Source organism: Ananas comosus, linkage group 14, assembly GCF_001540865.1.
Source record: "Ananas comosus cultivar F153 linkage group 14, ASM154086v1, whole genome shotgun sequence".
Lineage (NCBI taxonomy): Eukaryota > Viridiplantae > Streptophyta > Magnoliopsida > Poales > Bromeliaceae > Ananas > Ananas comosus.
The window spans coordinates 3,785,606-3,801,986 of NC_033634.1; the positions used below are offsets into that span (position 1 = coordinate 3,785,606).

Here is a 16,381-nt window from a genome sequence, read left to right on the forward strand (position 1 = left end):
TAGTTTGTATTTTTATTCAGAGTGCTGTGTTTTTATGTTAAAAAAATGTGAGCCTTGGGACAAAATGGAGGAGCATCAACGTCAGTGCTCGATTAGGCTTAGTTTGGTATCGAGATTCATCTAACGCTATTTAATAAAATGAAATTAGGGTAAAGATATATAGGAATATGCTTCTGCGTTCTTTAGTGGAATCGTAGAAAATATATCGTAACCGATTCATCGCGATATGCGAAATGTAATATTACGTACGAAACGAATAGGATATTTTTTTTCAACGTACTTTTTTTTATCATACGTAACATAATTTTCTCGCAATTACAAACGAAGCCTTAATGTTAATAGGCAAAATAGATTTAACATAAAAGTATACTCATTTATTCTTTTAATAAAATAATAAAAAATATGTCGTAATTGACTTATTATGATATAAGAAATATAATACCATGTAAGAAAACCATGTAAAAAAACAAAGAAGTTATTTTTTTATTATACTTTCGTGCCTCATGTACTGCAAGTAACGTAATTTTTTTGCAATCCTAGCTTTAATTAAGATATAGATTTTGAGAACCAAATTGTAACTTCTTCATATTCGCAGGCAAATATTAGTTATTTACAAATCGAGAGACATAGACTGTAAATCGTTAAGTATTGTTCAACCAAATACTATGGGTGTAATTATTATCCAAAATATTAATTCTGAACAGAATAAAATGTGAAAACGTAAAGAATAAAAAAAACACATTGTAAGTTTTTAATCGGTACTCAACCAAACTTTATGAGTGTAATTATTCTACCAAATATTATCAGTGTTATTATTATCCAAAATATTTGTTCTGAACAGAATGAAATTTGAATATATGTATAGAGAGAGAGAGAGAGAGAGAGCGCGAGTAGGGTTGCTGTGCTCTTAGGAGCACGGAGCCTTTCGTGCTCCTCAACTATTTTTTATGATGAAATTTTTGAATCGACGACCAGCTCCGTTAGACTTGACCTAGCGTATTTAAAGTTTTTAGAACATAATTTTTGCAATTTTTCGATCTTATTTACCCAGTAATCGAAAAGTTTTAAAATCAATAATTTTTAATGGTTGATATCTGGCTTTTTCAAATTTAAGGGTGTATAAGTATTCAAATTATATAAAATTTTAACATAAAATTTTTTATACTATCTACAACAAGATCACAATCTCTGATCAAAAATTTTAGTGCTATATCACCACTTTTTATAGAATTTTTATTTTCACCGGTGGATACTAAATCCTTAATATTGTTAGGTAAATGATATCGAAAAATCGTAAAATTTATTTTCTGAAAACTTCAAATACGCTAGATCAAGTCTAACAGAATCGATCATTGATTCGAGAATTTTATCATCGAAAACGACTTAAAAGCACTCTTAAAAAAAAAAAATGATTCGAAAATTTTATCATCGAAAACGACTTAAAAGCACTCTTAAAAAAAAAATACCACTTTCGGTAAAATAAGGTAAAATAAGCATGTGTTAATAAAAGAGGTTGTGTTTTTTTTTTTTTTTTTTTTTTTTTTTTTTTTTTTTTTTTTCCTGCGGGTCGGGTACAGGAGTCGATATTTCGTCGCTCCGTTTTTTTTTTTATCTACCAATAGCCCAAAATCAGGAGTTGCCACTTTATTATTTGGACGGCTGAGATTTTATGTCGTTTAATTTTTGTTTTGTTTTGGACTGTTGAATATTCCCTTCAATTCTTCTGTGGGAAAAATATACAAGACCCCCGAACGTCATCTCGTTCTTCAAACAGGCCCTTGAAGTTCAAGATATTTTTTTGAAAAAACTTTTTTTTGTTCCAATTTACTTTTTTTTTTATCTACATTTGAACACAGGATAGAAAAATATATAGTATTTTTTATGTTTTAAAACTTTACAAAGATTAGATGCTAAGACAGATGCGTAATTAATAACTTCGATTGTAGAGGGGCCTTTATTGTACTATTTTATAAAGTTTAACTGTCAAAAAAAAAAGCTAATGGCCTCCATACAAAAATTACTAAATTTTAGGGGTCACTCTACAATTTTCCCCTTCCCACAACCTATAAATGTACCTAGGGTTTTTCCGCGTTCCCTCTCTCACGTCGCACCTCTCTCTCTCTCTCTCTCTCTCTCTCTCTCTTCTTCTTCGGAGCAACCATGGTGGCCCCTAAGAAGACGGTATCTCTTTCTCTCTCTCTCCGATTCCAAAACCCTAGATCCTAATTTCCATTATATCCTCTTTTTTTCTTTTTTTGGCGATTTTTTTGTCCCCGTATTCAATATTTCGCTATTTTTAATGTAATATTTTCTATTATTCCGCAGAAGAAGTCCAATGAGGGTGTGAACAACAAGCTCGCTCTCGTGATGAAGGGTGGCAAGTATACCCTCGGTTACAAAACCGTGTTGAAATCTCTCAGGACTAATAAAGGTATAATTTTTTTTTTATTGTAACTTTTGAATCCAAATCGATTTTACGTAGATTCGTATACGTTTGAATTTAATCGAATCATTTGTAGCACGGCTGGAGAACAGGAAAAAAAAATTGAAAAGATGAAACGATGTCGGCATTATCTTATTTTCAGTAAAACATCTTTGTTTGCCTTCATTAGGAATTGCATGTCTCGTAGATCGCATAGGTTCAGCTAAGACATAATATTTGTAGTCTAATTTGGAAAACAGGGAAGCATATCTCTGCATGTAGGTGGAATGTGTGAGATTGAAAATGATGATTATGAGGATCTGGCAATTGGACCAAAACCAAAACTTTTGGGCGCAATCACAATAAGAAATATTTTGAATATTGGCAGATTTTCAATCTATTTTCAGTATTGGCATTTCTTTTTGCAGATTAATGCGCTATTCTTAAATGCGGGGCATGTTTGTTTTAATGCATTTAGTAATCAGGCAGAAGTTTAGTTGAGCTTGGATTTTGCTAATCACTTCTGCATAGTTGTTTATTTGCCTTGCATTGTAGATCAAGTCCATTTACTGGGACATCTTTTGCTCAATCTTTACTATTTTTCCCTACTTCCTCTAAACCAAACAATGGGGATGGGGATTTTGTCTAGAACCTGGGTTTGGCGCCACGCACAAAATTGAAAGTAACATGCGCTTATTGAAACTTCCATTACTTGGTATCTTTCAAACAAATTTGTTTCTTGCGTTATTCCATTGATGTTGCTTTACCTGGCTTTCTAACTTGTTGAGTTAATTAATATAGTATCAGTATAAATACTTATCCATTGATAACATTTCTGCCTTTAGCAAAGCTTGTTATCATTGCGGACAACTGCCCTCCTCTTTGGAGGTCTCTAATGGAGTACCATGCAATGTTGGCGAAGGTCCGAGTCTATCATTTTAACGGGAGTAAGTTGTTTTACCTTCTTCAACTGCATTATAACTCTTTCTTATCCTTTCAAAGTTGGGGTGGAGCTATCTTTTCCTACAAAAGATTGTACTTATTTTGAGAACGAGTAGGGAAATCATCTACATTCTAGAATTCTTTTTCATGCTTAAAAAGGTAAGCTCGTCGTTCCAATTTACTTGTTTTCTGATCAACAGCTCTTGTTTATTGTTAGATAATGTTGAATTGGGGACAACCTGTGGCAAATATTTCAGAGTGTGTTGTCTCAGTATTATTGATCCTGGTAATCTCTCTCTCTCTCTCTCTCTCTCTCTCTCTCTCTTCCTCTCTCTCGCATTTGCGGTCTATTCATCTGTCGTAAATCAAATGATTCCTTCCTTTTTGAACAGGCGATTCGGATATCCTCGGTATTGTGCCCTGAGAACATTGAAGGATAATCTTTTCCTTTTCCATATTTATCGTCCAAACTTAGGTAGATTCACAATTATTTTTTAGTTTCTTTTTTACTCTGTTAGCAATGTGAGTTTTGACTAGGTTTTGTTAGAAGGTAGTTTTTAAAGTGATTTAGTTCTCTGGAGGAAAAATTTTGTGTTGAGACTTTTTTTAGTTTAGTTTTAAATTATACGAGATGTTTCTTAATTCCTTCATGCATTTATCCACTGTAGGAATCAGGATTATCTGCTAAATTTGGTTTGGCAAAAGAGTTAGTATCAAAAGAATGCGCTCATGTTTTAGACTACTAATTGTATCGACAACAACTATGGGTTGTTTTCAGCATATATATCTCTTTTGATAGGACAAACAAATAAAATTCCTAAATTGGGCTTAATATGATTTTTTTAAAATAAATAAATAAATTTCTTGACAGCTTATCCATCTTTTCAGTGTGATTTCTGTAGATTTTTTTTTTTTTTTTTCTAATTCTTGACAGATTACTGTACAATTTCTATATGTCTCCACTAAGAAGCTGCATTATTTAAACCTGTGGATGTTGTTGTTGGACTGCGCCTATTTGGACTAGTTGTGGAGGGGCAAGTTAACCCTTTTCATGAGGAAAAACAAAAACTCTCTTTCTTTTTCTCTTTGCACATTGTCAAGTTAATGGAGCGGCAATTTAGGTGGTCAGGTTGTTGTGTCTGCAGCATATATAGCTGTGGTGATGTTTGTAAGGGAGGAGAAAGGAGAGTGCACAACTGTAGCTCAATATTATCAAACTCTGCATCAAAATGTTTTAGCTGGGGCTCTTGTTGAGTTGCTGCTATCGCAGTTCGTTATACAACTGTGTCCGACCAAAATATAGACTCGAGTTGGGCTGCTGTTAAGCAATGCTGCTTTAGTTAAGTGTTCAAGAAAAATTGGATCGAGTTACCTTGCAATGTTATACATAAGGTTTTAAGTGCCCGTCGGTACGGGTTGTATCCATCGTGCCGTACCGTGCCAACAACATACCGGTACGATACAGACCCCGTGACAATGGTACAGCTCAAAATCCTATATTCTTTAAATTAGTAAGTAATTTTCTCAATAAAGTTCAAAAGATATGATAAAAAGATATAATAAATAGTTAGAATATTTTGTTGCTAAAGAAAATAAATATTTCATGCTATTATGTGTCGGCACATAAGAATTTTTTTGACCAGCACGTATCGGCACGGCTCAGCACGCACTGTGCCGTACCATGCCGGCAAGTTTCCGGCACGACCTCATGCCACGGCATTTAAATCCTTGGTTATACTGTAATACACTGGACTTTCGCAAATTGCGAAGTTCGAGTGTGTGGAATGGTGTGTGGATCACTCCTACATGTTCTAAAAGGTTAGAACAAGTTTTTGGATAAGTTAGAGGATGATTGGAATGCTAAAAGCAAGACAGTGTATTGATTGGGCGAAATCAGCCTTTTCTGCTTGGTGTACCGGTACAGCCATTATGGTGTACCGGTACACAATGCAGAAACGTGGCAGCTTGGGCTTTTTCGTAATTTCACATTTGACACCTACCTATTTGATCCCAGCACGACTCTTGGAGCTTGCTGGAGTGTGCTAGAGCCCAGAGAAGCAACCTTGCACCATTTTCTCTCTCTCTCTCTAGGGTTTTTCTCTCTCTACANTCCTGGATTGTATACTCTTTGTATTTTGACTTGGATTTGATACTCGTTGTATATCGACTTGTATTTTGCTCTGATATCAGGATAGGACTTCTTGTTTTACTTCCTATCGACTTGCTTCTTGTAGACGCCTTATATACTGCAGGTGTATGGCGGGTCTGTGCACGTGCCGGATATGCTTCCGCTGGTATCCGGGCGTGACATATACAGCTCTGTGGTGTCTAGGAAAGGTCAAATGCGGACAGGTTTAGCCAACTTATCCCTGCATATAGAGATGTTGCTTCGCAATTTAATCTGTAATGCACATTTTGTAGTGAACCACCCAATCAACCAGCCAATAACCATACACTAGTGAGGGTCCTAACCATATCTTGTAACGCGTCGCGAACAGGGTGTTGGTTTTGATGTAGTTGGTGATGGGGATGATGAAATAGACATTCGGTGTAAGTCGCAAGTTCTGTCTTTTGGTTTTGGTGAAAGTAGGGTGAAATAGTGAAACAGGGAGTTGGTTGTACCCTCTCAGTTCCACGTTAATGACGTTGTCCTCATCAGGTCTGAAGTTACTTAACTAGAAATCATGGATAACTGATATAGAATTTGGTATAATATGCTTTTTCTTCTATAATGTAGGGTACAATGGAAATATAGATTTAGAAGGTGCCTACCTATCTTCTTGCCTCCTTTCCTTGTTCTCTTCATTGAATATAGAGTTGGAAAATCAATGTGCTTATTGATCTTGTAGCAGAATAAGAACCATAAATATGCATGTATAAGTAGTCTAGGGTACATCCCCATTGTTAAAATACGATGAATCACGCGTCTCTGAGTATAAAACACCCAAATTTTCATTACCATGTATGAACACTGCAATTTTAACTCTAGCATTACAATCTAACCTACCATGGTGACAAAGAACTGTTCTAAAGATGCTAGGGCTACAAGTGAAGACCCTCAGACCTATTATGACTTACTGAGAAAGAAAAGATAGAAGAAACATTAAAAAGAGGCTAGGTATATGTACAATGAAAATGCATCTAAAAAGATATAAACTGAAAATGCATCTAAAAAGATATAAACTGAAAATGCATTTAGACAGATCTTTTTCTTCTATAAATTTTATACTTATTAAGTTCGTCCCTATATCCTAATATTCTCAAAGTTGACAAGTCGGCATGCCGTATCAACTAGACTTCCAAAATACAGCGAATTAATAAAGAGATCGTAAGATTGCCAGATATCTCTCCACACAAGAACCAACTATATCATGCAAACCAAACAGACCATCACTTTTTGCGAACACGAGATAACACACAGTACATTGACAGCATCATTGTTTTGCAAACACTGACATAACACACAGTACATTGATTGTTCACACTGCGCTCTACAAGCGACTCGAAACTTATTTGAAATGCAACCACATGAAGTTCAATTCAAGCTCTCCAAATATTACCCCACAAACCACAAGAAGTTCAAACTCTCTTCAATTATTACACAACATTTAAACCATTTAAACCGCACGAAAAAAGTTCATGATTCATCCTGCAGAGTTCGTACATTTTGCTGGCCTCAGTTGCCCATCAGCTTCTTTTTCTGTGCCTTGTCTTTCTGCATTGCTGCTTCGGGTTGTACATGTATTTCCACTTTTGCATCCCTTGTGTTTTTTGGCATTTCCAAATTTAGACGCAGTTTAATGTGCAAATTTTCATTTCCATGCTTGGCTTCGTGCTTGTTTTTCTCAATCGCAGTTTTGTACCTGATCTCTTTGTACCTGATCTCTTGGATTTCATGCTTCTCAGCATGTGCTTGTTTTTCGTGCCTGTCTTTGTACCTGATCTCTTGGATCATGCTCTCAGCATGTGCTTGTTTTCGTGCCAGTCTTTGTACCTGATCTCTTTGATTTCATGCTTCTCAGCATGTGCATGTTTTTCGTGCCTGTCTTTGTACCTGATCTCTTTGATTTCATACTTCTCAGCATGTGCTTGTTTTCGTGCCTGTTTTGTACCTGATCTCTTTGATTTCATGCTTCTCAGCATGTGCTTGTTTTTCGTGCCTGTCTTTGTGCTGATCTCTTTGATTTCATGCTTCTCAGCATGTGCTTGTTTTTCGTGCCTGCTCTTTGTCCTGATCTCTTTGATTTCATGCTTCTCAGCATGTGCTTGTTTTTCGTGCCGGTCTTTGTGCCTGTCTCTTTTGATTTCATGCTTCCTCAGCATGTGCTTGTTTTTCCGTGCGGTCTTGTGTGCCTGGATGCTCTTTGATTGTCATGGCTTCTCAGACAGTTTTGTGGCGAGCCGGTCGGTGGGTGCAGTGTGGGAGCCTGGTCATTGCATGTACTTAGCATCTGCAGAATTAGGATCACTAACAGCATCACCAAACACATTGCGAATGAGACGGATCACATTTTTGGGAAATATTTTAAAAACTGGCTTGAATAGCTACCGGAAATGTTACTGGGTCAAGGATAATTGGTTCGCCAGTGGATCAACCATTGGATGAATCAATGACACCGGCATAACGTCAAAATATTTAATTATTATTTTTAATTTTATTATATAATATATATACTTATTTATTTATTTATTTTAGTATCGTACTTAATTATAAAATACTGATTTTTATACCAAGTAGATATAAGTTTTTAATACTTTTTATAAGACTAATATTTGCTAATAGAAAATAAAATCAGCTAAGTTGACTTTAAGCCGTTGGATAGTTTGACTTGATTAAAAAAATCCAACCGGTTCAATTAAAATCGGACGGATTCACTAGTACGATGGTTTTTTTTGAGAGAAAGGAGTATGCTATCCGCTTCGTTTATTTTTTTCAAAGATAAATTTAGCTGAAAATATGAAATAATTAGGTTTCGAATTTGGAACCTCGGATACCAACCATCAAGCTCTTTACCAGTTAACGCTAGGGACGGTCGGTGATTCACTAGTTCAATGGTTGAATTGCCGGTTCGAATGGCTCAAAATAATTTTTTTGACTTATTCGGCTCAAAGGATTGAATCGAACCGTTTTATAGACTAGATCATGGTCGGACCGATTGAGCTGGCCGGCTTGACCCGGTTTTTGAATCATTGTTTTTGGGTTGGAGTAATACCTTTTCTATGTGAGGATTCGCCGTTCGACGCAGGAGCATTCTTACGTGCAACATCCATCGTGCTCCTAAATTGAAACGCTGCTGATCAATGTATATTGGATTAGGCAATTAATGCATTGTTATCAGATTGAAAAGAGAAAAACAAGGATATATTATTCAAGGGCTTGGTAATTGTAGGCGTTAAATTACAATGAGCTCAAAATGCAATCGAATATTGCTTTTTGTACCAACAGAAAACGCCACAAACATTAAATGGATTTGCTAAAGAATACGCACTTATGGCCTTAAAAGTATATAATGAATTTTATTCTATAATCGTCAAGTATATTCGAGGATTAAAGAAAAGGTAAAGTTTGTAAGGTTAAAAAAAAAAAAAAAAAAAAAAAAAAAAAAAAAAAAAAAAAAAAAAAAAACTAGGCCTTAATGTGCATGAGAGGTGAAGTGAGCTGAAGTGATCAGAGATAAACTTTTAGCCCTGATGCGGCTTGCTCAATCATACAATGTGTACAAATAAGATAAATATTGAATACCGACCGTTCTTAGAGCAAATGGCAAAGGACTTGGTGGTTGGTACCCGAGGTTCCAAGCTCGAATCCTAATTGATTCACATTTCTAGCTAAGTTTATTTCTAAATGAAATAAACGAAGCGGGTAGCTTGCTACCTATCTCTTTAAAAAAAAAAAAAAGAAAAAAAAAAAGATAAATATGGAATGTCTTTGAATAGGGTAAACTTCAAATTGATTCCCCCTGTATAGCGTACTTTTACTTTACTATTGCATGGCCCAAAATGTCGCACTTTAATTGCCCCCCTATATTTTAGTTTACTTATATACCACTAAAAAATTTTCAACTTTCTAATTTATCTTTCTTAAAAGACTAATATTAAAAATACTTTTTAGCGTTCAAGTTATTTCAAATATACCTCTAGAGTAAAATTCTTTAGTGAACTGTTAGCAACAATCATTATTTCTGTAAAATTACTATTTTGTCCTTTCAAATATACCCTTTTACCGTCACGTACTTTTCTTATTTGCCCTTAATATAGAGGCAAAAGAAATATTTTAATTTTTTATCTTTTCAAATATATTCATTTACCATCATCAGCTTTTTTTATTTGCCCTTAAGTTAGGGGCAAAGAGGATATTTTGATTTTTTTTAAACTCGGATAGAAATTTAACTGAGATTTAATCTGAGATAACTTAACGGTTACTAACAGTGGAGATATTTTTGAATAACGAAAAACTATACAAGGGGTATATTTGAAAAAAAAAAAGGGATAAATTAAATAGTTTAAAAGTTTTCAGAGCCATATTAAATATTCTCCCTTTAATTTTTATCTCTCAAAAAAAATTCCATGCCAAATAGAATATCTCTCAAAAAAAAATCCATGTCAAATAGAATATCTCTTAAAAAAAATTCCATGTCAACTAGAATAGCAAAGTAAAAAAATTTTAAAATCGTAGGATAGTAAAGTGAAATACATACTAAATTACAAGATAGTTAAGTATAATTTTTTGAACTACGGAATGACGAAATAAAAATAACCTAAACCATATGAAGGCAAAGTATAACATTTTAGTACTACCCGGTAATCAAAGTGACAAAGTGCTTTACCAAGGGGGAAAATTTGACATTTACCCTTCTGAATAGTCAGAGAAAAATAGTCACGAGAACTTTTGACCAAGGCGATGACAACACAAAGAGCTGCTTGTTAGAGAGTACGGCGAGAGGGGGGAGAGAGAGCCCTCTTATGGGTGCCATTATTTTTGTACTCATAAATTATTTTTAATAATAAAATTTTTAACTCAACGATCTATACTATTAAATATAATTTAAAGTATTTGAAATATCTAAAAATTAAATTTTATAATTTTTTGACATTTTATACCTAACGATCAAAAAATCTCAAAATTAATAACTTTTAATAAACGATGTGAAATACTTGCTAGTTTAACGGTGTAAACGAATATAGTGTAAACCTACTATGCTTTCGAAAGCGTAAAGAAGTTGGTGTTTCTAACTTTTTACCCCTTAGATCAAGGATTGTAGGATTAGAATGAAAGTAATCCTCCGAGGATTAAATATTCTCCTTAGGTTTCAGGGTCCCTCTAGGATAATAAAATTAAACCAAAGATTAAAAATGGTCAAAAAGGTTAATCTAAGGGTTAAAAAATTAGAGTGATGCTTCCAAAAGCACCACAGTTGGACTGCATATATATATATATACATGTATATAAATACATATAGAGTAGGTCTTGTGTGCTATTAGGAGCACAAAGGCCTCCGTGTTTCTAAGCCGTTTTCGACAATAGAGCTTCCGAATCGACGATCAGCTCTATTAGACTTGATCTAGCATATTTGAATTATTTAGAAAATAAACTTTATGATTTTTCAATATCATGTACCTAGTGATCGAAAGGGTTCAAAATCAACATTTTTAATGGCTGATATATGTCGTTTGCAAGTTTAATGGTGTAGAAGTATTCAAATCAGGTGAAATTTTGATAAAAAATTCTTTATACTATTTACTGCAAGATCAATATCTTTGATAAAAAATTTTAGTGTTATATCACCACTTTTTGTGAGATTTATATTTTTAGTCGTTAATTTTGAACCCTTTTGATCGCTAGTTAAATGATATCAAAAAATCGCAAAATTTATCTTCTAAACACTTCAAATACGTTAGATCAAGTCTAACGGAGCCAATCGTCGATTCGGAAGCTTCATTGTCAAAATCAGCTTCGGAGCACGAAGGCCTCTGTTGTGAGACCCCAGGTAGTCCTATATGTAAGATACAATAGGGTTAAATTGTTAACGTGGCTTAAGTATTTTGGGTGGTGGCTTGGCCCAAAAGGTTAAGAGAGTTAAGCATGCTAGGACGGAATTTTGATGCGATTCGAGATTGGCCTAGATCGACGACAGTTACCAAGGTGAGGAGTTTCCTTGGATTGGCTGGTTATTACCGTCGGTTCATGGAAGGTTTTACGAAGCTTTCCACGCTCCTCACTCGATTGACTCGTAAAGGAATTAAGTTCATCTGGAGTAAGGATTGTTAGAGGAGTTTCAATAAGCTGAGGCAGAGGTAGGATTGTTAGAGGAGTTTCAATAAGCTGAGGCAGAGGTTGATATCGGCTCCTATCCTTATCCTTCCAGTTATGGGGAAAGAATTTGTGATCTATAGCTATGCGTTTCACAATAGTTTGGGTTGTGTGTTGATACAGTATGTTAGGGTGATTGCTTATACTTTCCGGCAGCTAAAGGATTATGAAAAAAATTACCCTACGCATGACTTGGAGCTTGCCGCTGTGGTATTTGCTCTGAAATTGTGGCGGCATTATCTGTATGGTGAGCACTGTGAGATTTTCACTGACCACAAAAGCCTCAAGTATCATGTTCACCCAGAAAGAATTGAATTTGAGACAGCGCTAGTGATTGGAGTTGTTGAAGGATTATGATATCAGCATTCAGTATTACCCCGGCAGGGCGAATGTGGTGGCAGATGCGTTGAGCAGGAAGTCAGTGCAGAGACTCAGTATGATGATCACCCAGCAGAGGCCTTTACTTGAGGAGTTACAGTGATTAAGACTTGAGGTAGTGTCCCCTAGGACCACTGCGAGACTGATGTCTATGATCTTGCAGCCCATTCTGTTGGATAGGATTAGGGAGTAACAGAGTGAAGATCCTTATTTGTGGAAGATCCGAGAGCAGTTAGAGAGGGGACCGGTAGAGAACTTCTTTGTTGACAGTTCGGGAGTACTGCAGTATAGGGACCGACTGTGTGTACCTATGGATTCAGGAGTCCGAGAGGAGATTTTGAGAGAGAGACACTACTCGCCTTATACTGTTCACCCTGATAGAACCAAGATATATAAGAATTTGAAGGCACACTTCTGGTGGAATGGGATGAAGAGAGACATAGGAAGACATGTGGCTCAGTGTCTGACTTGCGAACAAGTGAAGGCAGAGTATCGGGTATCTACTGACAAGCTTTAGAATCTTCCAATGCCTGAATGGAAATGAGATCAAATTACGATGGATTTTGTCATGGGCTTATCGAGAGCTCAGGGTGGATTTGATGCTATTTGGGTGATACTGAACAGGCTGACCAAGTCTGCTCACTTCCTACCGGTACAGACCACTTGGTTCAGGGAGCGACTTGCTCGGTTATACTTGGATGAGATAGTCAAATTGCATGGTGTACCTACCTCGATTGTATCTGATAAAGACCCGAGGTTTGTCTCGCACTTCCTGAGGAGCCTTCAGACGGCTTTGGATACGCAATTTCATTTCAGCACGGCATTTTATCTACAGACAGGTGGTTAGTCAGAGCGAACCATTCAGACTATAGAGGACATATTGAGAGCTTGTGTCCTGGACTTTGGAGGAAGGTGGCATCGACACCTAAGATTGGTTAAGTTTGCGTACAACAACAGTTATCAAGCGAGTATTCGAATGGCTCCGTTTGAAGCGTTGTATGAACGCAAGTGTCGATCACCTTTGCTTTGGAGTGATGTAGGTGAGAAGAGACTTTGAGTCCTGATATTATGTTGGAAGCAGAAGAAAAGGTCAAAGTTGTGCGACGACATATTGAGACCGCCCAGAGTCGACAGAGGAGCTATCCTGATACCAGGAGACAAGACTTAGAGTTTCAGATTGGATACCATGTTTTCCTGAAAGTCTTATCGTCCAGAGGGATTCGCAGATTTGGAGTTCGTGAAAAGCTTAATTTACGATTTGTTGGCCCTTTCGAGGTTTTGGAGCAAGTTAGGCCAATGGCATACAGCATTGCATTGCCCCCGCGACTTGCCGGTAGTCATGATGTGTTCCACGTCTCGGCTTTGAGGAGATACGTGTTTGACCTCTCACACGTGATTAACTTCACTCCACTGGAGATAGGCGAGGACCTGAGGTACGAGGAGCGACCGGTGCGAATTCTGAATCGTGAGACGAAAGAATTGCGCAACCGGATCATACTGTACATGAAAGTGCAGTGGAGTAATCACGAGGAGTGTGAAGCAACTTGGGAGCCGGAGGCTGTGATGCGGGAGTCCTACCCCTACTTGTTTGAGGTACCGTGTTGAGATATGACTTTAAGTTTCGAGGATAATTTTTTATAGTGGGGGAGAATGTAGTGTCTCTGGGGTTTAGCTGTCGGACTGACTATAGCATTTGTGGCTTGACGACACATCTGTAGAGTGTCGGGATGAGTCGGAGTCTTTTTGGCGCAAAATAGACGTGAAAACGGACTCAGAGCTGTGAGAGTTGGAGTTCGAACACTGAAATCTATAAAAAGCAGGATTTCGAGTGTTGTGTAACGGTACTTGAGAGGAGTACCGATACCCCAGAGGAATTACATATTTAGGTGCTCTCGGGTTTGTATTTTTCTTTGTTGAGTAACGATACCTGTTGGCAAGTACCGGTACCGAGCTTGTGTACCGGTACTGCATCGGGCTAGTACCGGTACCTAGCCTGCGGGATTTGCTGGCTGAGTGCCGGGTACCGGTGCCCAAATTGAGTACTGGTACCCAGTCGGCAGATTTGAGTTGGTAAGGGGCCTTTTGGTCATTTCGCTACATCGTTCATTCCAACCGACGCTCAGCTTATTTATTTGCGTAAGGAGCTTGGAGAGGCAGTATACTGCTCTTCTTCTTCCTCTCTCTTTAGTTAATTGGAGTCGATCGTAGGAGGGTCGTTCAAGTGCGTGGGTTGTCCCGGTTGAGCCGTTGGAGGTCGAGCGAGCGCGCGGAATTCTCCTTTCGACTTCTAGCCGGTGTTGGACGAGCGTTCGAGGTGTGTTAATTTTTACCGAAATCGTCGGAATTCCTTCTAAGTCGTAGAATGTCAGCATGTAGTTTATTGTTCAATTATAATGTATAGTAGCTCGAATTTATGGATTTGCTTGTTCTTTATGGAATCTGAATTTGGAGCATAAGTTAACGATTTTAGATAAATTTTTACATGCTGAACTGGGATTTGACTTAGGAGAAAATAATCTAAACCTACACTGCCATTTTTGAAATGTTAACGAATTTAGCTTTAGGAGCTGTTTTTCTTTTGTATCACCGCTGTTAGCACGTCGTGGATACTTATATTTGTGTAGCTTGAGGTTACGCTTGTGCTGAAGGGTCGAGCTCATTTTACAGCAGGGTTAGGCTGTTTGTATTGTCGGATGTCGTCGAGACTGACGGTGGACCCATATGTTTACATCTTGTATTAGATAGTGCCGAGGGCACGTGAGTCTTAATTGTTAGACCAGTTGAACCCATTTGCATTGACTATAGCCTGTGTGAGCCTGATTGAGCTCGGCAGAGACACGCTTGCATACTCGATTGGGTCGCGCCCACGAGTGACGCTCCGGAGTGAGGCTTTTCTTGCGTTGATGTCGCAGCAGTCCCGTTTGGACAGTTTCTTGGACCAACCACCCCCGTGGGTGGTGTGCCGTGTAGTTTGGATACAGGCTGGACGGGCCATTTGGCAGTCCCTTGAGATTGGGTCAGTGAGGTTGAGTTGTAGCTAGTGATGCATTCCTTTATTTACAGTGAGCTTGGTTTGGATAACGGTAGTATTGTAGCATGTAGTTGTAAAGTTTCTTCCAGCTTTACTACCTTCGTATACCTTACTGTAGACTTAGTGGGTGGGCCGTTGAGGTCGGTGACGGTACCCACTGAGGACTACTCTGTTTTGCAGTAGTTCTCACACCCAGTTATTGCTACCTTTTTGCAGAGCCGTCTGTTGCTGCTGCTGCTGTGGATTCTGACCGAGGCAAGGGAGTTGCGAGCTAGAGTCTTTCCTTCTCTAGTCGTTTGCTAGCGGAGTACCCTTATAGAGGTAGATAGATTTTGCCATGTACACACTGTTATGGTTAGTTGTATTCGCTGGAGCGAGATTGTGCTGTTGGTTTTGTGTGTACAGTGGATGGTTTTTGTTTTATATATATATTTCAGTTCTAGTAGCTCTATACTCTTGGTTGTAGGTATAACTTGTTTACAGGTACAGTTATCACTTCATATACACGGATAATTTCTATATATACGGCGAGTCTGTTGACGTGCCCCGAAAAACATGGTAATCCTGGACGTGACAATATATATACACACACACTATTTGTAGTTAACAGTTTAGTTTACTATCCATTTTTCAAATTTTATATTTTTTGGATGTTGTTTCTTTTCCATCGAGTTGACAAAAAAGAATAGTTGATAATAAATATCTTTCAAAAAGTGATGATACAATTTTTGTATTCAAAATCTAAAGTACAGATCTTGTTTTAAAGTTTTTTTAAAAAAATTAACAAAAATTCAATTGATTTAAACACTTCTATACCGTTAAACGAGCAAACACACCATATTAGTTATCAAGACTGCAACTTTTGTGATACTTTTATCGTTTGGTTAATGATGCTAAAAAAGTATAAAATATAATTTCTAAATAGTTTAAATGATCTATATCATATTCAACGGTACCGAACATCGTTTTGGTAGCTAGCTCTAGCATCGAAAATATAGGAATTTTTATATTACTGATAGCAGCCCCGTATAGTATATTATAGGAATCAAATCTTAAATTACTGATAGCAGCCCCGTAAATCCATATACAGGAGCACACACCTAATTGGTAACTCTTTTAACTCTCTCCCTTGATCTCTTCTACTTTACTCTGCAACTAGTTAATTAGGAATTTTTGAATTAACGCCAAAAATATCAACACATGCACTTCTTAAAAGAAATAGCCATACCCTAATTAAGCAGTAGAGCATTAAAACTTTGGTTTTAACAAGTGATCATCGCCTTTTAGCTCCTCCCCC

General features: G+C 37.1%; 2 protein-coding genes and 1 long non-coding RNA gene across 3 annotated transcripts in view; 1 reads left to right on the forward strand and 2 right to left on the reverse strand.

Annotated features, from left to right (window-relative positions):
- On the forward strand, nt 2,131-3,940 carry LOC109720715 (60S ribosomal protein L30-like). Its single transcript, XM_020247995.1, has 5 exons — nt 2,131-2,181; nt 2,326-2,431; nt 3,268-3,369; nt 3,582-3,650; nt 3,757-3,940. The coding sequence occupies exons 1-5, from the start codon at nt 2,161-2,163 to the stop codon at nt 3,786-3,788; spliced, it is 330 nt and encodes a 109-aa protein (XP_020103584.1). The 5' UTR covers nt 2,131-2,160; the 3' UTR covers nt 3,789-3,940.
- On the reverse strand, nt 6,732-7,687 carry LOC109720058. Its single transcript, XM_020246936.1, has 2 exons — nt 7,396-7,687; nt 6,732-7,279 (listed from the first exon to the last, which is right to left on the reverse strand). Exons 1-2 carry the CDS (start codon nt 7,685-7,687, stop codon nt 7,041-7,043), a joined length of 531 nt encoding a protein of 176 aa, XP_020102525.1. The 3' UTR covers nt 6,732-7,040.
- The window catches only part of LOC109720119, an 8,881-nt gene continuing 295 nt past the window's right edge, over nt 7,796-16,381 (reverse strand). The window contains exons 2-3 of the long non-coding RNA XR_002218874.1: nt 8,578-8,655; nt 7,796-7,815 (exon numbers count right to left, since the gene is read on the reverse strand). This is a non-coding gene — a long non-coding RNA (uncharacterized LOC109720119). The remainder of the gene's footprint in view (nt 7,816-8,577; nt 8,656-16,381) is intronic.